The sequence below is a fragment of the Nerophis ophidion genome, linkage group LG05 (genome assembly GCF_033978795.1).
Source record: "Nerophis ophidion isolate RoL-2023_Sa linkage group LG05, RoL_Noph_v1.0, whole genome shotgun sequence".
NCBI classification, from domain to species: Eukaryota; Metazoa; Chordata; class Actinopteri; order Syngnathiformes; family Syngnathidae; genus Nerophis; species Nerophis ophidion.
Genome location: NC_084615.1, coordinates 3,262,156 through 3,286,176, shown reverse-complemented (window position 1 = coordinate 3,286,176; position 24,021 = coordinate 3,262,156). Strand labels below are relative to the sequence as shown.

The 24,021-nt window shown below is 40.1% G+C and overlaps 2 protein-coding genes across 3 annotated transcripts in view; one reads left to right on the top strand and one right to left on the bottom strand.

Moving 5' to 3' along the window:
- The first annotated feature begins 2,476 nt into the window (after positions 1–2,476).
- On the top strand, positions 2,477–12,081 carry crybb1l1 (crystallin, beta B1, like 1). The gene is made up of 6 exons (XM_061899734.1): positions 2,477–2,535; positions 2,614–2,711; positions 2,793–2,911; positions 3,440–3,572; positions 9,081–9,223; positions 11,471–12,081. Exons 2-6 carry the CDS (start codon positions 2,619–2,621, stop codon positions 11,640–11,642), a joined length of 660 nt encoding a protein of 219 aa, XP_061755718.1. The 5' UTR covers positions 2,477–2,535; positions 2,614–2,618; the 3' UTR covers positions 11,643–12,081.
- Positions 12,082–18,293: 6,212 nt separating this feature from the next.
- cabp2b (calcium binding protein 2b) overlaps positions 18,294–24,021 on the bottom strand; it is a 48,663-nt gene continuing 42,935 nt past the window's right edge. For both annotated transcript variants that reach the window (XM_061899725.1, XM_061899727.1), the window contains 5 exons: positions 23,566–23,596; positions 23,366–23,500; positions 23,185–23,294; positions 20,533–20,680; positions 18,294–20,451 (listed from right to left, as the gene is read on the bottom strand). In XM_061899725.1, the coding sequence (XP_061755709.1) occupies positions 20,426–20,451; positions 20,533–20,680; positions 23,185–23,294; positions 23,366–23,500; positions 23,566–23,596 (450 nt within the window). In that variant the 3' untranslated portion in view covers positions 18,294–20,425. The remainder of the gene's footprint in view (positions 20,452–20,532; positions 20,681–23,184; positions 23,295–23,365; positions 23,501–23,565; positions 23,597–24,021) is intronic.

The following is a 24,021-nucleotide window of genomic DNA, read 5'->3' as shown; positions in this document are numbered from 1 at the left end:
TATATATATATATATATATATATATATATATGTATGTATATATATATATATATGTATATGTATGTATATATATATTTATATGTATTTATGTATGTGTCACTCCTTTGGATCATGTTTTGTTTTGGTCATGTTATGTTTTGTTTTTTGGACACTCAGTTCTGTTTTGCACTTCCTGCTTTGTTTTCGTCTTCATGCCAACTCATTGATTTTCACCTTGCCCTCAAGTCACGCCCCTGTCCTCAGCCCTCACACCTGTTTGCAATGATCACAGTTATTAATTACACATGTGTATATGTATATATATATGTGTATATGTATATATATATATGTATATATATATATATGTGTGTGTATGTATATATATATATGTACATATACACATATATTTGTGTGTATATATATATATATGTGCGTGTGTGTGTATGTATGTACTATGTATGTATGTAAGTGTATATATATGTATGTATATATATACACATGTGTATATACAATATGCATATATGTATAACATTTTTGTATATGTATATATATACATGTGTATGTGTGCATATATGTATATATACATATATATATATACATATGTATGTATGTATATATATGTATGTATGTGTGTATATATGTATGTATATACAGTATATATGTATATATGTGTGTAAATATATATGTATAGTGTGTTTGTGCGTGTGGGTGCCGTGTTTGAGTATATATGTGGGCGTGTATATACAGTACATGTGTGTTTGTATATATGTGTGAGTGTCTGTACTATATATACAGTATATGGATATACATTTGTGTATATATGTATGTAAATCCTAATGTGATGATATAAATACTTCATACCATCATATTAGGGACGGCGTGGCGCAGTGGGAGAGTGGCTGTGCGCAACCCGAGGGTCACTGGTTCAAATCCCACCTACTACCAACCTCGTCACGTCCGTTGTGTCCTGAGCAAGACACTTCACCCTTGCTCCTGATGGGTGCTGGTTGGCGCCTTGCATGGCAGCTCCCACCATCAGTGTGTGAATGTGTGTGTGAATGTGGAAGTAGTGTCAAAGCGCTTTGAGTACCTTGAAGGTAGAAAAGTGCTATACAAGTACAACCCATTTATTATTTATTTATCAATCAATCAATGAATGTTTATTTATATAGCCCCAAATCACAAATGTCTCAAAGAACTGCACAAATCTTTACAACTACAACATCCTCGGAAGAACCCACAAAAGGGCAAGGAAAACTCACACCCAGTGGGCAGGGAGAATTCACATCCAGTGGGACGCCAGTGACAATGCTGACTATGAGAAACCTTGGAGAGGACCTCAGATGTGGGCAACCCCCCCCCCCTCTATATTTTACAATTGATATGTATCATTTTGCTTGACTTTTTTTTTTGCCTTGTGCATGTCACATACTGTATCCACTTGTTTATTTATGATATTGTGCAAAAACATAGATTGATCAAATATCTTTTATTTTGGAAAATGCTTTTCTTTTGGAAAGTTCAGGCTTTTTTAGTCAAAGCACACATAATATATACATGTAAAACTGCATGTAGTGTAGATGGGTGGTGCATGTAGTGTACATGGGTGGTGCATGTAGTGTAGATGGGTGGTGCATGTAGTGTAGATGGGTGGTGCATGTAGTGTACATGGGTGGTGCATGTAATGTACATGGGTGGTGCATGTAGTGTACATGGGTGGTGTGTGTAGTGCAGATGGGTGGTGCATGTAGTGTACATGGGTGGTGCATGTAGTGTACATGGGTGGTGCATGTAGTGTAGATGGGTGGTGCATGTAGTGTAGATGGGTGGTGCATGTAGTGTACATGGGTGGTGTGTGTAGTGCAGATGGGTGGTGCATGTAGTGTACATGGGTGGTGCATGTAGTGCAGATGGGTGGTGCATGTAGTGTAGATGGGTGGTGCATGTAGTGTACATGGGTGGTGCATGTAGTGTACATGGGTGGTGCATGTAGTGTAGATGGGTGGTGCATGTAGTGTAGATGGGTGGTGCATGTAGTGTACATGGGTGGTGCATGTAGTGTACATGGGTGGTGTGTGTAGTGCAGATGGGTGGTGCATGTAGTGTACATGGGTGGTGCATGTAGTGCAGATGGGTGGTGCATGTAGTGTAGATGGGTGGTGCATGTAGTGTACATGGGTGGTGCATGTAGTGTACATGGGTGGTGTGTGTAGTGCAGATGGGTGGTGCATGTAGTGTAGATGGGTGGTGCATGTAGTGTACATGATGAGGTTTCAGAGGCACTATGTACAGTACAAATGTGGAGCATATTGGTCCTATAGGACAGTGGGTGGTGCCTGAGCTCCCGCCTACTCCGTCCCCTCTGTCCGTCCCCTCTGTCGGTCCCCCTGTGATGATGCAGCCTTTTCTTTTGTGTCACACCTCTGACCTCAGCAGGTTGCTTTGTGTGGCTGTAATCCCTCTCCTGTGGACGCCAGCGTATAAAAAAGGAGGGGAGCAGCCGGGCCACACACACTCTTTAGTGAGGCTCGGCGTACACTTTGCACAATTAGGCAGGTAAGGTCCGCACACACACATTTGACTTTGGGATTGTTTTGTTCATGCAACATCTGTCCCCTTCTTCCCGCCATGCAGCAATCATGTCCAGTGGAGACAAGTCCAAGTCCTCTTCCCAGACCGACGGGAAGGCCGCACAGAGCAAGAAGTCGGAGATCGGTCTGACTTCCTACAAGGTGTGCGGCGTGTCTCGCACGGACCCTCAGGATTAAACATGTCTCATGTCTGCCTTTTCTGCCCCCCCCCCCCCCCTGCAGATGCTGGTGTTCGACCAAGAGAACTTCCAGGGCCGCATGATCGAGATCAGCAGTGAGGTGATGAACATCTGCGAGCTGGGCATGGACCGCGTGCGCTCCCTGCGCGTGGAGTGCGGCCCGTAAGTCTTGGGGGAACATATATCCAAGTCTTGGGGGAACATATATCCAAGTCTTGGGGGAACATAAATCCAAGTCTTGGGGGAACATATATCCAAGTCTTGGGGGAACATATATCCAAGTCTTGGTGGAACATATATACAAGTCTTGGGGGAACATATATCCAAGTCTTGGGGGAACATATATCCAAGTCTTGGTGGAACATATATACAAGTCTTGGGGGAACATATATCCAAGTCTTGGTGGAACATATATCCAAGTCTTGGGGGAACATATATCCAAGTCTTGGTGGAACATATATCCAAGTCTTGGGGGAACATATATCCAAGTCTTGGGGGAACATATATACAAGTCTTGGTGGAACATATATACAAGTCTTGGGGGAACATATATCCAAGTCTTGGGGGAACATATATCCAAGTCTTGGGGGAACATATGTCCAAGTCTTGGGGGAACATATATCCCTCACTTTGTAGCAACATCCCTCACTTTGTGGCCTCCTGGTTACATCATGGCTGTTTCCTCGGCAGCTTCGTGGGCTTCGAGCAGATCAACCTGTGCGGTGAGATGTACATCCTGGAGAAGGGAGAGTACCCCCGCTGGGACTCCTGGAGCAACTGCCAGAAGAACGACTACCTGCTCTCCTTCAGGCCCGTCCGAATGGTAACGCCAACAAAAACCTAACGCTCACATGCAGACATTACCATGAAAACATTACCATGAGCAGACATTACCATGAAAACCTTTCGAAGTAAATTTGCCAGAGTCGTAAAACTTGTTAGGTGACACTTGTTAGTCTTAGCATACAAACATTACCATGAAAACCTTTTGAGGTAATTTTGCCAGAGTCGTCTAACTTGGTAGAGGACTCTTAGCATACAAACGTTAGCATTCTAATATTAGTATGCTAACGGGTTTTTTTTGCTGTTTTTTTACGCTTTTTTTCTCGACTTCCGCCGCCGTACACCTCAGAGCCGGGATGTTTTCATTGAGGGCCACATGGGAGTTATGGCTGCCATCAGAGGGCCGCTTATAACAGTGAATAATGGATCAATTTGCCCGGGATGCGTTGGCTAAGTATGAAAATGAGCCAAAATATTTGACTGAAAGAAACTGCTGTTCTAAATGTGTCCACTAGATGTCGCAATAGCTACTCTGTGTATCTTTGTAGATTATGCTACGTATGTAAAAACAACAAAAAAACACACATGATGTTAGTGCACCGGTCGACAAAAAAGAGCAAACTAAATAAATAACATCCTGCAATTTGATTTTAATATCATTATCTTGATGGATGGGACATTGACACCATCGAGTTGACTGATGAACATTATCACATCATTTTTTTCAGAAAGTATAGATAACAACAAATAAAGATAGAATACCATCAACCGCAACATATAAATGTAAGAAAAAAATATATATTTTTTCAGAATGTGCTAATTCCATTTTCAAACAAAGAAAACAATCCAAAGTTGTGTTTATTTTTAAGTTATCATGCCGTGATTTTACCAGTCCGGTCCACTTGGGAGTAGATTTTTCTCCATGTGGCCCCCGATCTAAAATGAGTTTGACACCCCTGTTTTAAGTAGACTGTCCGTTTTACAGTAATAACTTTACCATCCATCCATCCATCCATCTTCTTCCGCTTATCTGAGGTTGGGTCGCGGGGGCAGCAGCCTAAGCAGGGAAGCCCAGACTTCCCCCTCCCCAGCGACTTCGTCCAGCTCTTCCCGGGGGATCCCGAGGCGTTCCCAGGCCAGCCAGGAGACATAGTCTTCCCAACGTGTCTTGGGTCTTCCCCGTGGCCTCCTACTGGTCGGACGTGCCCTAAACACCTCCCTAGGGAGGCGTTCGGGTTGAGCTTTTCAATCTGGCCTGCCGGACATTCCCAAATCATTTTTTTTTTTAGATTTTTTAAAATGAAAAGTGTTGCTGTCATTATGATGTGCACTCATCTTTTCTAATTAGCTATGCAAAGTATTTCAATGCTTGGAATCTGTGCTTTTGCATGATATACTAGTTACTATGGTCATCTAATTAGTTACTATGGTCATTTAATTAGTTACTATGGTCATCTAATTAGTTACTATGGTCATCTAATTAGTTACTATGGTCATTTAATTAGTTACTATGGTCATCTAATTAATTACTTATGGTCATCTAATTAGTTACTATGGTCATTTAATTAGTTACTATGGTCATCTAATTAGTTACTATGGTCATCTAATTAGTTACTATGGTGATCTAATGAGTTATTATGGTCATTTAATTAGATACTATGCTCATCTGATTAGTTACTATGGTCATCTAATGAGTTATTATGGTCATTTAATTAGATACTATGGTCATCTAATTAGTAACTACGGTCATCTAATTAGTTACTATGGTCATCTAATTAGTTACTATGGTCATTTAATTAGTAACTATGGTCATTTAATTAGTTACTAAGGTCATCTAATTAGTTATTATGGTCATCTAATGAGTTACTTTGGTCATTTAATTACTTACTATGGTCATCTAATTAGTTACTATGGTCATCTAATGAGTTACTATGGTAATCTAATTAGTTACTATGGTCATCTAATTAGTTACTATGGTCATCTAATTAGATACTATGCTCATCTAATTAGTTACTATGGTCATCTAATGAGTTATCATGGTCATTTAATTAGTTACTATGGTCATCTAATTAGTAACTACGGTCATTTAATTAGTTACTAAGGTCATCTAATTAGTTACTATGGTGAAGTGAATTATATTTATATAGCGCTTTTTTCTCTAGTGACTCAAAGCGCTTTACATTGTGACACCCAATATCTAAGTACATTCAACCCAGTGTGGGTGGCACTGGGAGCAGGTGGGTAAAGTGTCTTGCCCAAGGACATAGCGGCAGTGACTAGGTTGGCAGAAGCGGGAATCGAACCTGCAACCCTCAAGTTGCTGGCACGGCCACTCTACCAACCGAGCTAAACCGGTAATGTGGGTCACATCAGCTCAGACGAGGCACCAAGCAGTGTGGGTGGGGAGCGTTCCTTTCAGGTTCAAACAGCGATCAATCAATGTTTACTTATATAGCCCTAAATCACTAATGTCTCAAAGGGCTGCACAAACCACTACACAAACCAGTACGACATCCTCGGTAGGCCCACATAAGAGCAAGGAAAAACTCACACCCAGTGGGACGTCGGTGACAATGATGACTATGAGAACCTTGGAGAGGACGGAAGCAATGCGATGACATCTATTAGACCAGACAAGAAGCAAAGAAATCAAACAGAGACAGGATTCAATTTGTCTCATGAGGAGAAACATCTGGGCTGCAACTGAAGGCAGTCCCAACGTGCTCCTCCTTTATTTGGTATTTCCTGATGACATGACTTTACATGATGCACCTGCTCCTCAGGGGAGGTGGGTCATAAACAGTTCAAAGAAAAGGTGCCTGGAGCGGTGTCAGGTTCTGCTTCCTCTCTGCTTTGTAGATCTCAGGTCAGGACAAGGTCTTGCTGTGGCTGTCAATAGATCAAAGAAACCGACACCTAAAGGTAGAAAAGCGCTATACAAGTACAACCCATTTATTTATTTATTTATTTAAATGTTGCATCCCATCGCACGCAGTGGAGTTTTATAAGCCTTTTGCTTGACAAGATGAAAGACAGCTTTTGTCTTCTTGCAGGGCGAGCTGAAACCCTAACCCTAACTCTTCTCTCGCTCACGTTAGCACAGGTGCTAAATGTTTGTAACCTGGTATTTGAAACACGCTAACTCTTCTCTCGCTCACGTTAGCACAGGTGCTAAATGTTTGTAACCTGGTATTTGAAACACGCTAACTCTTCTCTCGCTCACGTTAGCACAGGTGCTAAATGTTTGTAACCTGGTATTTGAAACACGCTAACTCTTCTCTCGCTCACGTTAGCACAGGGGCTAAATGTTTGTAACCTGATATTTGAAACACGCTAACTCTTCTCTCGCTCACGTTAGCACAGGTGCTAAATGTTTGTAACCTGGTATTTGAAACACGCTAACTCTTCTCTCGCTCACGTTAGCACAGGTGCTAAATGTTTGTAACCTGGTATTTGAAACACGCTAACTCTTCTCTCGCTCACGTTAGCACAGGTGCTAAATGTTTGTAACCTGGTATTTGAAACACGCTAACTCTTCTCTCGCTCACGTTAGCACAGGTGCTAAATGTTTGTAACCTGGTATTTGAAACACGCTAACTCTTCTCTCGCTCACGTTAGCACAGGGGCTAAATGTTTGTAACCTGATATTTGAAACACGCTAACTCTTCTCTCGCTCACGTTAGCACAGGTGCTAAATGTTTGTAACCTGGTATTTGAAACACGCTAACTCTTCTCTCGCTCACGTTAGCACAGGTGCTAAATGTTTGTAACCTGGTATTTGAAACACGCTAACTCTTCTCTCGCTCACGTTAGCACAGGTGCTAAATGTTTGTAACCTGGTATTTGAAACACGCTAACTCTTCTCTCGCTCACGTTAGCACAGGTGCTAAATGTTTGTAACCTGGTATTTGAAACACGCTAACTCTTCTCTCGCTCACGTTAGCACAGGGGCTAAATGTTTGTAACCTGATATTTGAAACACGCTAACTCTTCTCTCGCTCACGTTAGCACAGGTGCTAAATGTTTGTAACCTGGTATTTGAAACACGCTAACTCTTCTCTCGCTCACGTTAGCACAGGTGCTAAATGTTTGTAACCTGGTATTTGAAACACGCTAACTCTTCTCTCGCTCATGTTAGCACAGGTGCTAAATGTTTGTAACCTGGTATTTGAAACACGCTAACTCTTCTCTCGCTCACGTTAGCACAGGTGCTAAATGTTTGTAACCTGGTATTTGAAACACGCTAACTCTTCTCTCGCTCACGTTAGCGCAGGTGCTAAATGTTTGTAACCTGGTATTTGAAACACGCTAACTCTTCTCTCGCTCACGTTAGCACAGGTGCTAAATGTTTGTAACCTGGTATTTGAAACACGCTAACTCTTCTCTCGCTCACGTTAGCACAGGTGCTAAATGTTTGTAACCTGGTATTTGAAACACGCTAACTCTTCTCTCGCTCACGTTAGCACAGGTGCTAAATGTTTGTAACCTGGTATTTGAAACACGCTAACTCTTCTCTCGCTCACGTTAGCACAGGGGCTAAATGTTTGTAACCTGATATTTGAAACACGCTAACTCTTCTCTCGCTCACGTTAGCACAGGTGCTAAATGTTTGTAACCTGGTATTTGAAACACGCTAACTCTTCTCTCGCTCACGTTAGCACAGGTGCTAAATGTTTGTAACCTGGTATTTGAAACACGCTAACTCTTCTCTCGCTCACGTTAGCACAGGTGCTAAATGTTTGTAACCTGGTATTTGAAACACGCTAACTCTTCTCTCGCTCACGTTAGCACAGGTGCTAAATGTTTGTAACCTGGTATTTGAAACACGCTAACTCTTCTCTCGCTCACGTTAGCACAGGGGCTAAATGTTTGTAACCTGATATTTGAAACACGCTAACTCTTCTCTCGCTCACGTTAGCACAGGTGCTAAATGTTTGTAACCTGGTATTTGAAACACGCTAACTCTTCTCTCGCTCACGTTAGCACAGGTGCTAAATGTTTGTAACCTGGTATTTGAAACACGCTAACTCTTCTCTCGCTCATGTTAGCACAGGTGCTAAATGTTTGTAACCTGGTATTTGAAACACGCTAACTCTTCTCTCGCTCACGTTAGCACAGGTGCTAAATGTTTGTAACCTGGTATTTGAAACACGCTAACTCTTCTCTCGCTCACGTTAGCGCAGGTGCTAAATGTTTGTAACCTGGTATTTGAAACACGCTAACTCTTCTCTCGCTCACGTTAGCGCAGGTGCTAAATGTTTGTAACCTGGTATTTGAAACACGCTAACTCTTCTCTCGCTCACGTTAGCAGAGGTGCTAAATGTTTGTAACCTGGTATTTGAAACACGCTAACTCTTCTCTCGCTCACGTTTGCACAGGTGCTAAATGTTTGTAACCTGGTATTTGAAACACGCTAACTCTTCTCTCGCTCACGTTAGCACAGGTGCTAAATGTTTGTAACCTGGTATTTGAAACACGCTAACTCTTTTCTCGCTCACGTTAGCACAGGTGCTAAATGTTTGCCTGCCTTCCACGTTTGTCCACACAGGACCCTGAGAAGCACAAGATCTGCCTGCACGAGGTGGGAGAGTTCAAGGGTCGCAAGATGGAGATCATGGATGACGACGTTCCCAGCCTCTTCTCCTACGGCTTCACCGACCGGGTGGGCAGCATCGTCGTCAGCTGCGGAACGTGAGTTTTAGCCTCATGGCATCCATGGCCAACCATTAACAAATCAAGAACATAGGATTGTTCTCATTTTTTCTACAAAATATATTTTAAAATCTGAACTTTAATTTAAAAATATATATATATTTGCAGTTAGTTTTGTTTTATTAATAAATTATGTTTTTCCATTATATTGAATTCCTATATAGTCAAATCCTTTATTGTTATGACTTATTAGTATAGGGTGCTGTGTTTGGAGTCTATTCTGACTCACTTTTAGTTCACTAAATGTAAACTATAAATATTTCAGGTCATGTTTAGAGTCCAAATAGTGCTTTTAAACTTGAAAATGATTTTTGTTCTAGAGAAGCTCAACTATGAGTCGTTTTACCATCAAGCTGAGTGTACACAGAGGCACAAATCACTCTTCTTATAAATATATATTTTTCATGTACATAATGTACAACTTGAAACTAATAGTATTGGAAAAAGAGCTGCATACAGAAAGAAATGTGAACATATCTTGCAAAAATACAAAAATAAATAAAAGGGGTTACAGTGTGTAACTCATGTCATTTGAAAGAGAAAAATGTCAAACTTTATTTAAATATTTGTCATTGTAACATTCTAGTAACAGAAAAATAACAACTAAAAAGCCTATGTCTGTTTGCCTGTAACTGTAATGTACAAATACTGAGTGTACACGTTGTGTACATGATGAGGTTAAAGGACAACTACTAAGTCAAACAAATGACTATTAGTCCAGAGTAGTTTTACCGTAATGCTGAGTATAAACAGGCAGCCCAAATCAAAATGCAGACTGACATCACTCGTCTTCTTTTCATTTTTAGTCATTTTCTATGTATATATCTAGTTTTTTGTACATGTACATTAAGCGTCACATGTAAACATATTGTGCCAAAATACCAACAACAATAAAAGGGGTTACAGTATGTAACTCATATGTCATTTGAAAGAAAAACATTTAAAACTTTATTATTTCCGAAATTCAGGAAATTTAAGGATTTGGCATTGTAAAATTATTTTATTGGAAAAATAATTTTAAAAAAGCCTGTTTGCATATAACTACAATGTAAAAATAGTGAAATGAGTGTACATGATGAGGTTAAAGGGTGAAGTGAAGTGAATTATATTTATATAGCGCTTTTCTCTAGTGACTCAAAGCGGTTGGCGTCTTAGATGGCAGCTCCCTCCATCAGTGTGTGAATGTGTGTGTGAATGTGGAAGTAGTGTCAAAGCGCTTTGAGTACCTTGAAGGTAGAAAAGCGCTATACAAGAACAACCCATTTATTATTTATTTATTTACTAAGTCAGACAAATGACTATTATGCTTAACTATGAGTAGTTTTACCGTAACGCTGAGTATAAACAGACAGCCCAAATCAAAATGCAGACTGACATCACTCTTTTTCTTTTAATTTGTATTCATTTTGTATGAATATATCTTTTTTTTTAATGTACATTAAATGTCACATGTAAACATATTGTGCCAAAATACAAAAACATAAAAGGGGTTACAATATGTAACTCCTATGTCATTTGAAAGAGAACCATTACAAACTTTATTATTTCTGAAATTCAGTAAATGTAAGTATTTGGCATTGTAACATTTCTTTTTGGAAAAACAATTAAAATGCCTGTTTGTTTGCATATAACTACAATGTAGAAATACTGAAATGAGTGTACATGATGAGGTTAAAGGGCCACTACTAAGTCAGACAAATGACTATCAAGCTTAACTATGAGTAGTTTTTACCGTAATGCTGAGTATAAACAGGCAGCCATAATCAAAATGCAGACTGACATCACTCGTCTTCTTCTTTTTTATTTTTATTTAGTGCACATAATAACATAACAATTTGAAACAAGTACTATTGCTAACCCAAATAAATATACAAAAACAGGTGGAATAAAGAAAATATAGTGTAAAGAGGGGTAGAATATATACCTCACGTGTTTTATGAAAGACAAAAATAAAAACTTTTCAATATGCTGAGCAAATGAAAATGTCTGTCAATTTGAAAAATGTATTCTTTTATTCAACATGGATGTTATAATATTTAGCATGGGTGATATATACGTTTAGAAGACATTTCACACTATAATCAGTGTCTCTGTAATATCCAAAACATCTTTTTTTTCTTCTATATACCTCCTTGAAGCATTGCTATTTTATTAAAAAGTGATTGAAGAAGTTAGAGAAGTGATGAAGGTCATGGAGGAATCTTCTCAAGGTTTGTCCTCCTCCAGCTTCGTGGGCTACCAGTTCCCGGGTTACCGCGGCAGCCAGTACCTGCTGGAGAAGGGCGACTTCAGGCACTTCAACGAGTACGGCGCCCGCACCCCGCAGCTGCAGTCGGTGAGGCGCATCCGCGACATGCAGTGGCACCAACAGGGATGCTACACCACGTCCAGCAAGTGAGGCTCGGGGAGGGAGAGGAAGAGGAAGGGCGGGAGTGAGGGAGAGGGCGGCAAGAAGAGGGCAAGGGGCAAAGATGTCTGAGGCCTTCATCCCAGCAGGGAAATGAGAGCATCTCCTCATCTCATTAAGCCACACCCCCTCACCTCACCTCCATTCTTTCTCTTTCTCCCCTGTGGGCGGAGCTCAGTTTCCCTTTCTTTCGTTTTATTTCCACGTCCCTCCGTCTTCACTCCCCCCCCCCCCCCCCCACACACACACACACACACACACACCACGAAGGAGAAGACACCTTTTACACACCATTCTCAGGTCAGGTTGCAATGCATCATGGGAAACCGAGTCCTCAAGCGCTTCCTGCCCGGACTTCTGACCTCTGTGCATGACACACACTTTCTGCTGTACACAATCCTGGCCTTAGTTTACAATAAAAAAAGGAACATCCTTGTTTCAAACTTGTTGTCAAGTATCTTTTTTTTTCTTTTCTGAAAAATCACAACAAAACTATCAAAGGCAGAATAAATACTAGTTTGGCAGCACTAGAAGTATCTTTCTGTGTAACCGAGGTACTAATGAATCAAAACTGGTACTATACCAGGTACCAGTTTCCAATGTATTTATGTATTTTTTTAACGGGTATGTTTACTAGCAGAGGAGCATGTTCGGCAGCGCGCACACACACAGAGTACTTACAAGCAGACACAGTGTGTACAAAGAAAAAAGGGAAAATGGATGCAGTTTGGTGTAAGAAGTAAAGATAAAGGTGAAGTTATAGCACTGAAATACCTTCAGGAAGAAGTGCTTTAAGATTTGATTTAGCTACTTCTAAATCACTAATCCTCGCCTGACAAATAAAGTAAGTTACTTACAAGTAGCATTATCACTGCAGGATGAGGAATAACTAATCATGCTTCACTACACACAGTAGGAGGATACGATAGCTCACCGGCGTCACAATGTAAACAAACACCACGGGTGGATCTACACCTGACATCCACTGTAATGATACCAAGTAAAAGAGCGTATCTATTTGTTTTTATGTTTATAAAGTCAGTAAATAAGTCCCTGGACACATGAGGACTTTGAATATGACCAATGTATGATCCTGTAACTACTTGGTATCGGATCGATATCTAAATGTGTGGTATCATCCAAAACTAATGTCAAGTACCAAAGAAGAGAAGAATAAGTGATTATCACATTTGAACAGAAGTGTAGATGGAACAGAAAATAAGCAGCTATTAACAGTAATTGAACAAGTAGATTAATAAACAATTTTTTACAGTTTGTCCCTCATAATGTGTACAAAATAATAGGTGTATTAATGACACAATATGTTACTGCATACATCAGCAGACTAGTTAGGAGTCTTTGTTTGTTTTTCTTACTATTAAAAGACAAGTTGTCTAGTATTTATATAAATATTATATACAGTGGGGCAAAAAAGTATTTAGTCAGCCAGCGATTGTGCAAGTTCTCCCACTTCAAATGATGACAGAGGTCTGTCATTTTCATCATAGGTACACTTCAACTGGGAGAGACAGAATGTGGAAAAAAATCCAGGAATTCACATTGTAGGAATTTTAAGGAATTTATTTGTAAATGATGGTGGAAAATAAGTATTTGGTCAACCATTCAAAGCTCTCACTGATGGAAGGAGGTTTTGGCTCCAAATCTCAGGATACATGGCCCCATTCATTCTTTCCTTAACACGGATCCATCGTCCTGTCCCCTTAGCAGAAAAACAGCCCCAAAGCATGATGTTTCCACCCCCATGCTTCACAGTAGGTATGGTGTTCTTGGGATGCAACTCAGTATTCTTCTTCCTCCAAACACCACCAGTTGAGTTTATACCAAAATGTTCTATTTTGGTTTCATCTGACCACATGACATTCTCCCAATCCTCTGCTGTATCATCCATGTATCCATGTATACTTTTTTGCCCCAAAGTACATACATATATATATATATATATTTTTGTAATTTTCCCCAGGGATCAATAAAGTACTTTCTATTCTATTCTATTTTATTTAAGGACTAAATTGCAATAATAAACATATGATTAATGTACCCTAAAAGTTTTTTTGTTCAAACAAAGACAATAATGCCATTTATTTTGGTACTGGTACCAAAATATTGGTACCAGTGGGGGTCTTAAAAAGTCTTAACATTTTAATCCAAGGCCTTAAAATGTTTTAAATCCAATTTTGAAAGGTTTTAAAAATCTATTACCGTTACTTTTATTTAAAACATGCATAAACTGAAGTCTTGCTCTTAGATATTTCAATTTATAGCGTGACTAAAAAACGGGACTAAAGTAGAATGTGTCCTGTGCTGCAAAGTCAAGTTATCAATCTCCTTTTTTTCCCGATCACTTTCATTTAAAAGGGTAACAGTGCTCTTTAATATTCTTTATTGTTGCATCTCTACAACAAAGTCTCCTTTTCCCAGTCAAAAAGAATCCAAACACCATGTTTTACAGAAACATTTTCATGATTCATTCGCCGCCCATGTGCCACCATGCTGCTGTGATTGGATGGATTCCTAACTGGAAAAAATATGTTGTGTGGTGTTCGGGTCTCTGGGACCCGTTTTCATTTTTTATTAAAAGAAAAAATGATACAATTAGTTCATTTTTCAAACTGAGACTCACTAACTTTGGCTCATTTTCTGTGAAGAACATGTACCAGAATACATATTTAATGAGCACACACCATATATCCTCCAACACATTTGTGTCACATATAAGATGTCTGGATTCTCTGCACCCGGGCCAGAGGTGGGTAGAGTAGCCAGAAATTGTACTCAAGTAAGAGTACTGTTACTTTAGAGATTTATTACTCAAGTAAAAGTAAGGAGTAGTCACCCAAATATTTACTTGAGTAAAAGTAAAAAGTATGTTGTGAAAAAACTACTCAAGTACTGAGTAACTGATGAATAAGCTCATTACGGCAACAAATAATGCACAAAAACATAAAAATAGCAATGAGCAAATTCACAGCCAGGAATATCTCTTAAGCAACTAAAACAATAATATATATTAAATAATAATACATTACATTGAAAAAAAATTAAGGCATATTGAGCTACAATAACCTAACAGCACCATAGGCTCAGTAGGTATTCATTGATTGATTGAAACTTTTATTAGTAGATTGCACAGTACAGTACATATTCTGTACAATTGACCACTAAATGATAACACCCCAATAAGTTTTCAACGTTAATCAATTACTTAATAAATGACCAAGTCGAGGTGATCTACCTCATATATACATACTCACACATATCATATATATATATATATATGTCCATCCATCCATTTCCCACCGCTTATTCCCTTTTGGGGTCGCGGGGGGCGCTGGCGCCTATCTCAGCTACAATCGGGCGGAAGGCGGGGTACACCCTGGACAAGTCGCAACCTTATCGCAGGGCCAACACAGATAGACAGACAACATTCACACACTAGGGACCATTTAGTGTTGCCAATCAACCTATCCCCAGGTGCAGTATATAACTTATATTTATTTTGCCGTTTTTGTTGACATGTTAAAGGTGTTTTAATGAATATACATGCATGTTTAACATATAGATTCCTATTTTTCATGAAGACAAGAATATAAGTTGGTGTATTACCTGATTCTGATGACTTGCATTGATTGGAATCAGACAGTATAGTGCTGATAATGTCCACGTTTTCAAATGGAGGAGAAAAAAAAGTTCCTCCTTCCTGTCTAATACCACATGAAAGTCGTTGGTTTTTGGCATCTTATTTGTCCAGCTTCCATATTCGTTTTTATACACTTTACAAGAAATACATTGGCGGCAAACTCCGTATCTTGCTAGCTTGTTTGCGCTGGCTTTCAGAGACTCTTATTTTGTTACCGCAGGCGCGATGGAGCGGCGCTTTTATTGTGAAGACAGGAACTGTGCGATCAGCCTTTAGGCTTTTGATGGGAAGTACGGTTGAAATAAAAAGTGTCTTTTTTCCTTTACACTTTTGATTGATTGCTTGATTGATACTTGTATTAGTAGATTGCACAGTACAGTACATATTCCCTACAATTGACCACTAAATGGTAACACCCCAATAAGTTTTTCAACTTGTTTAAGTCGGGTCATGTGACCGCCTGGCTCTGTTTGATTGGTCAAAGGTCACCAGTGCCTGCATGTGATTGGTGAAACGCAGGCATGTGTAGATCCTACTTTGAAGCTCTGTCATTAACCAAAACAAACATTAACAGATCGATTAAAAAAAAGTTGCGAGTAGCGAGCTGAATGTAGATAAATGGAACAGAGTAAAAGTAGCGTTTCTTCTCTATAAATATACTCAAGTAAAAGTAAAAGTACGTTGCATAAAAATTACTCTTAGAAGTACAATTTATCCCAAAAGTTACTCAAGTAAATGTAACGGAGTAAATGTAGCGCGTTACTACCCACCTCTGCCCGGGGCTAATGGAAGTGTGGAAATTGAAGTTTTGTGTACCACACACACACACACACACACACACACACACACACACACACACACACACACACACACATACACACACTCACACACACACACACACACACACACACACACACACACACACACACACACACACAGCAGGCCTAGACAAGAGGAGGACAGAGTGTAGGTACACAAAACATCACAGGGTCAAATGTGCGAGAAAATGAGAGCAGATAGTGTTGGAAAAAAATGTTGCGACCTTGTGTGAGAACCACAGGTGTAGAAACACAAAACAAGAATCACTGTGGGTTGCAGAAACTGGCAGAGAAAATTTCCGTGTAATATTCATATTGCTGTTACTCAGCCAGCATTTGTGGGTCTGATGGACCCCTTGCATTTTGTGGCTTTTAGTGCCTCACAATCAAACACTTTTATGTTCAAATACTGAACAGATTTTTACCTTATCCCAATAAACATCTGTTCAGTACTTGAACATTAAAGTGTTTGATTTGATACACAGTAGATAGTCCATTGATGACTGTTCAGCCTTGAAGGAAGTCTACCAAGAGACATTTTAGATAAAAAATGTAGTTTGGTGACCATTCTCCCCTGACTGAGGTCTACCAATAGACATGCTAAAACCATAAGGTTAATTGGTGACCGGTCACCCCTGACAGAGGTCTACCAATAGACATCCTAGAACTATAAGGTTAATTGGTGACCGGTCACCCCTGACAGAGGTCTACCAATAGACATCCTAGAACTATAAGGTAAATTGGTGACCAGTCACCCCTGACAGAGGTCTACCAATAGACATCCTAGAACTATAAGGTTAATTGGTAACCGGTCACTCCTGACAAAGGTCTACCAATAGACATGCTAGAAACATAAGGTTAATTGGTGACCGGTCACCCCTGACAGAGGTCTACCAATAGACATCCTAGAACTATAAGGTTAATTGGTGACCGGTCACTCCTGACAGAGGTCTACCAATAGACATCCTAGAACTATAAGGTTAATTGGTGACCGGTCACCCCTGACAGAGGTCTACCAATAGACATCCTAGAACTATGTATAAGGTTAATTGGTGACCAGTCACCCCTGACAGAGGTCTACCAATAGACATCTTTGACCTTTCAAGTCATTTGCTGACCGTTCAATCTTGACGGACTCATTGAATTTTGTGGCTTTTACTGCCTCACCATCAAACACTTTTATGTTAAAATACTGAACAGATGTTTACCTTATCCCAATCAACATCTGTTCATTAGTTGAATATAAAAGTGTTTGATGGTGAGGCATTAAAAGCCACAATTAGCAACAGGTCCGTCAGACCCACAAACGTTGGCAATATGAACGTCGCAAGGAAAATTTCTCTGCCAGTTTCCACATCCCACAGGGATTCTTCTTTTGTGTTTCTGCACCTGTGGTTCTTACACAAGGTCACAACATTGTTTGTCAACACTGTCTGCTCTCATTTTCTTGCACATTTGACCCACTGGTTATCTGTGTACCTACACACTGTCCTCTTCCTGTCCTCGCAATCAAACACTTTTATTTTAAAATACTGAACGGATGTTGATTGGAATAAGGTAAACATCTTTTCAGTATTTTTACATAAAAGTGTTTGATTGTGAGGCATTAAAAGCCACAAAATTCAATGGGTTCGTCAAGACTGAACAGTCAGTAAATGACCTTACAGATCAAAGATGTCTATTGGTAGACATCTCTAAGGGGTGACCGGTAACCAATTAACCTTGTAGTTCTAGGATGTCTATTGGTAGACATCTCTCAGGGGTGATCGGTCACCAATTAACCTTATAGTTCTAAGATGTCTATTGGTAGACCTCTGTCAGGGGTGACGGGTCACCAATTAACCTTATAGTTCTAGCATGTCTATTGGTAGACCTCTGTCAGGGGTGACCGGTCACCAATTAACCTTATAGTTCTAAGATGTCTATTGGTAGACATCTCTCAGGGGTGACCGGTCACCAATTAACCTTTTGGTTCTAGGATGTCTATTGGTAGACCTCTGTCAGGGGTGACCGGTCACCAATTAACCTTTTGGTTCTAGGATGTCTATTGGTAGACCTCTGTCAGAGGTGATTTTGTCCTGTTTTTGGTCTTGGAAAACTCAGTCATATACGATAACTAAGACCAACATTTTTAGTCAACACTTGACCTTGTGCAAATAAACCCAGATTGACTGAAATATTGACTGTAATTGTTCCTGCATATTTCTTTGAGGGTAAATAACAACTCTAAAATAACACCACAGTTTATTCATTGTCTGACAGAACTTATGGAGTTTTTATTAAAAATATTATTTGTAGAGTTTTACAGAATACTACACTCCAACAAACATATTGTACATTACAGTCCATGGATCCAAGCCCCAGGGTGTCCAACTCAAGATCCAGGTGCCAGGTGTGGTATGTTGCATTGTTTTAAACTTGTAAATATTGTGCCTCAGTAAAGCACTTCATGGTTATTGCTTGATTTTTTAATTTTACAGAACAAATTCATGTACAGTACAGTTGTCCCTCCCCATATCACACTTGAAATATTGCGGCTTTACCCAACCATGGATTTAAAAAAAAAAAAGTTTTCTTAAGAATGTTCTACAATTTTTTAGGGGCGTATGTTAAAAATGGCTATGCAGCAGTTGCCCTCTGAACACCCCACACTGGCACTAGGGTCCGGTATTCTGGTTGGATCAAGTCTTTTATTTACATCCACAATATGATTGGTTTCTCGGCAGCATATAGATTGTACTTTTCAGTCCGGCGTGTCTTTACTTTGCTCTCTGGTGTCTCTCTCTCTCTCTCTCTCGCTCCAACCCCAACACCCGTGTCTCGGACCGGCTGCTGCTAATAAGCCTGGCTGCAGCTGGGTAATCCAATCACCTGCCAGCTGTGCTTCGAGGCCAGGCCTTCCACACCCCACTCTGCAGCAGGCCTGCAAACCACGCCCCCCTCCACAGGCGACATAAACAAATAATATCAATACTATGTCCGTATTTATATCTTTAGTGTTGGCCACTATAGACCAAAGCAGAGGCCGCTGTTCAGTATCGCAACCTCTGATTGGCTCACCCTCAGGCAGAACAACTCATTTGTGTTATTTCACATCTGAAGGGCTCTAAAAATGATGAAAAATGTATCCTGAAGTTTGTTTTGTGCTCTAGTTATGTAAATATTTGATTGATAATGAATGAGTCCTATGTTTACATTTATCAGGGTCATGTCTGGAACCAATTAACAGCGATAACCGAGGGACGACTGTACTGCATGCAACATTTTCTGATCATGCAACAAACATCGTAACTTTTGTTCCAAAAAATGTTTGTGTTAAAATAAGAATGTTTAAATATCTGCCTGACTTCAAAGCAAGTTATTTATCAATTTGTACATTAAAAAAATACATAATAATGAAGTGCCTAGACAATTACCGTATTTTTTGGACTATAAGGCGCACTTAAAATACTTTAATTTTGTCAAAAATCGACAGTGTGCCTTATAACCCTAACGCCTAGTGTACGGAATAATTCTGGTTGTGCTTACCGACCTTGAAGCTATTTTATTTGGTACATGCTGTAATATGTCAGATCAGTAGATGGCAGTCACACATAAGAGAAACGTGTAGACTGCAATATGATGGCAGTCACACATAAGAGATACGTGTAGACTGCAGTATGATGGCAGTCACACATAAGAAACACCCGTAGATGGTAGTCACACATAAGAGATATGTGTAGACTGCAATATAATGGCAGTCACACATAAGAGATACCCGCAGATGGCAGTCACACATAAGAGATACGTGTAGACTGCAATTTGACGGCAGCCACACATAAGTGATATGTGTGACTATTTTAAAAATCCATTCTTAAAAAAAAAAAAGTATCGATTTTTAAAAACAATGAATCAATTTACAATTGTAGTAAATTTACAAATAAATGTATTGTAATACATTTACAATTGTAATAAATATGAATTGCAAATTGCAAAGAGAATTGCAAAGAGCTGTACAAAGTGGCTGGGGAGAGGAAAGTCTGGGCGATTCCCTGCTTAGGCTGCTGCCCCCGCCACCCGATCTATGATAAGCGGAAGAAGATGGGTGAGTGGATGAATTGCATTTGGGAATGAACATGAATATTATTGAGTGTTAGAAGAAGGGCGGCCATGACAAGAAGTGGACACCCCTGGACTCCAGTCCGCAGTGGTACTCTTCACAACTCACTTTTTTAATGCATTTTAAAATATGTTTTCTACAAAAATATAACTCTGCCGTCAAAGAAAGAGTCCCAGAAAAAAGTCTGTGGTGTCGCACATCAGCGAGACATCATTCGCACAAACTCTGCAAAAGAAGAGGGAAGAAGGTGAAAAAAAGGTAGCGGCCTGAGAACTTGACAAAGACCCCCTGGGGACGAGCGCTCACCCTCAAAGTCCACCAGACCGTCTCCGTTCAGGTCGGCGTCTCGGAGGATCTCGTTGATCTCCCTGTTGGTCACCTGCTCCCCCATCAGCTTCTTCATGGCCTCACGGAGCTCCGTCAGACTGATCTGCCCGTCGCCGTTGGAGTCGAACTAGGAGCACGTTATTGCATCCTTTACTCCAGCAAACAGTAACATTAAAAAAAGGCAGTATTCTAAGAAACTTTAAAAAAAAAATTAAATAGAAGCTGTTATGGGAGTTGAAAAAAATCCATTCGCATCCAAATCGCCATTTTTACTCGTTTCCATTCTACAAAACCCAAAACCATGCAGTGAACCAGTAAAAAGTTAAAAATGAAATCAATCCACTCCACTTTATTTGTAAAGCACATTTAAACAAAATAAAGGTTTCCAAAGTGCTGCACAACAATATTAAAAACAATATTCAAATATTCTTACCTCCACCAATGACTGAATAAAAATAAATCCAATATGAAATTAAAAATAAATACATAATTATGATTATAAACGATTTTAAAGGTTAAAACCAATTAAAACAATAAATAGAAATCAAAACAAAATGAAAAAAACAGAATACACAGAGGACCACACAACTCACGTAGTCTTAAAAGCCAAAGAAGAAAAGTGAGTCTTAAGACGAGACTTAAAAGAGTCCACTGTGGGAGCAGTTCTAACATGGAGGGGCAGAGTGTTCCAGAACTTAGGGCCGACCACAGAGGCTGACCTGTCTCCCCTGGTCTTAAGTCTGGTCTTGAGCACCGCGAGCTGGAACTGGCTCTCGGACCTCAGAGTGCGTGCAGGAAGTACCAAGTACCAATGATTGTCTCACACACACACACACACACACACACACACACACACACACACTAGATGTGGCTAAATTATTCTCTGCATTTAATCACCCCCTAGGAAGTGAGGGGAGCAGTGAGCAGCAGCGGTGGCCGCGCCCGGTATCAATTTTGAGGATTCAACCCCCAATTCCAAGCCTTGATGCTGAGTGCCAAGCAGGGAGGTAATGGCTCCCATGTTTATAGTCTTTGGTATGACTCGGCCGGGGTTTGAACTCACAACCTACCGAAATGTTAAATAAAAACAGAAAAGAATGATTTGCAAATCCTTATATTCAATTGAATAGAACTCAAAGACAAGATACTTAACGTTCCAACTGGAAAACTGTCTTATTTTTTGCAAATATTAGCTCATTTGCAATTTGATGCCTGCAACATGTTTAAAAAAAAGCTGGCAAAAGTGGCAAAAAAGACTGAGAACGTTGAGGAAATGCTCATCAAACACTTACTTGGAACATCCCACAGTTGAACAGGCTAATTGGGAACAGGTGGGTGCCGTGATTGGGAATAAAAGCAGCTTCCATGAAAGCCCCGTCTCAAACAAGGACGGGGCGAGGGTCACCACTATGTCAACAAATGCGTGAGCAAATTGTTTAAGAACAACATTTCTCAATGGGCTATTGCAAGGAATTTAGGGATTTCAACATCTACGCTCTTTAATATCATCAAAAGGTTCAGAGAACCTGGAGAAATCACTGCACGTAACCTTTAATGCCCGTGACCTTGGATACCTCAGGCGGTACTGCATCAAAAAGCGACATCAGTGTGTAAAGGATATCACAACATGGGCCCAGAAACATAATAAAATTACTTTCGATAACTACAGTTTGTCACTACATCTGTAAGTGAAAGTTAAAACTCTATCATGCAAAGCCAAACCCATTTGTCAACAACACCCAGAGCCCGAGCTCATCTACGATGGACTGATGCAATGTGGAAAATTGTTCTGTGGTCTGACGAGTCCACATTTCAAATTGTTTTTTGGAAACTGTGGAGGTTGTGTCCTCCGGACCAGAGGTTGAAAGATGTGCAAATCATTGTAATGTGTTTTTATTTACAAAATACACAATGTGACAACATCGCTGCTTTTGGGTTTTGTAAATAAAATAATAAACAATAATTGTAAAGAAGCTTTTGTAACATTTTACCTGTCTTGAAAGGGTTTTATTATCATTTAGATACCAAATAATAGTAAGAGAATTGTGTTGATTTGATTCTTCACTGAATGGTAAATAAATGATAAATGGGTTGTACTTGTATCGCACTTTTCTACCTTCAAGGTACTCAAAGTGCTTTGACACTACTTCCACATTCACACACACATTCACACACTGATGGAGGGAGCTGCCATTACCAGCACCCATCAGGAGCAAGGGTGAAGTGTCTTGCTCAAGGACACAACGGACATGACGAGGTTGGTAGAAAGTGGGGATTGAACCAGGAACCCTCTGGTTGCTGGCACGGTCACACTCCCAACTTCGCTAGCCCGTCCCCAGAATCAGAATTTGAAGTGTGAGGTCCACCTCAAGCAGCTGTACAGCAGGGAGGGGATTCTAATGGCCCAACTTATTGCGGTTTATCTGACACATGAAAGGTGACAAATTGCACGAGCGGCTAGAATGAAAGTGTTGAGTATCTTAAAGTGTGTTTTGTGGCCACAGTTGCTTTGTAGGGTGAGCCTTTCCATTATTTTCAGCAGAATGATTAACCCCCCTCTTCCTCTCGCGTGAGATCCTCCCAGGAATGAAACCTTTCTCTACTGTATAACGTATCAGATCCAGTCCTGACCTCTTTGAAGGCATCTCGCAGTTCTTTGACCCCGATCATGTCTGCGGTCTCCGCCAGCATTTTGGGTCCCATCAGCTCCACGAAGTCCTCAAAGTCCACTTTGCCTCCGCCTGCGTGACAAAGAGCAGGTCCTTGTCGGTGACCTGGGACTTGGCAAGGCATCATGTGTACCTGCACTCACAGATCTGCTGACTGAGTTCTATGAGCTCCATCTCGGTGGGCATGTATCCCATGGTCCTCATGCACTCCCCCAGGTCTTTGTGGCTGATGTAGCCGTTCTTGTTCTTATCGAACTCCAGGAAGGCCTCGCGCAACTCTGAGGGAGCAACACATGAAAGGTGGTGTCGCTAGTTTGAGGGAGAAAAGTCACCTCCGTCTTACCGTCCATCTCCTCCGGTCTCAGCTCTCTGTCCTGTGGGAGGCAAGGAGGATACTGGTCAGCTTGTACGTCCTCGCTACTTTCCACTTGTGAGGACATGAGGGACATGACTTGAACATGAGTGGAAGTGGACAGCTTGTCCCTTTTTTACTTGCACATATTCAAACAAGTGTAGAACAGCAAGGATGAATAAAAAATACTGCATGTGCTTAATATGATCAATTAATAATGACCTGATTATGAAATATTGTTCAAATGTTTTATATGTATACATACATACATACATATACATATATATATATATATATATATATATATATACATATATATATATATATATATATATATATATATATGTGTATGTATATATGTATGTATATATATAAGTATGTATGTACAGTATATATATATATATGTATGTATATACAAACCCCGTTTCCATATGAGTTGGGAAATAG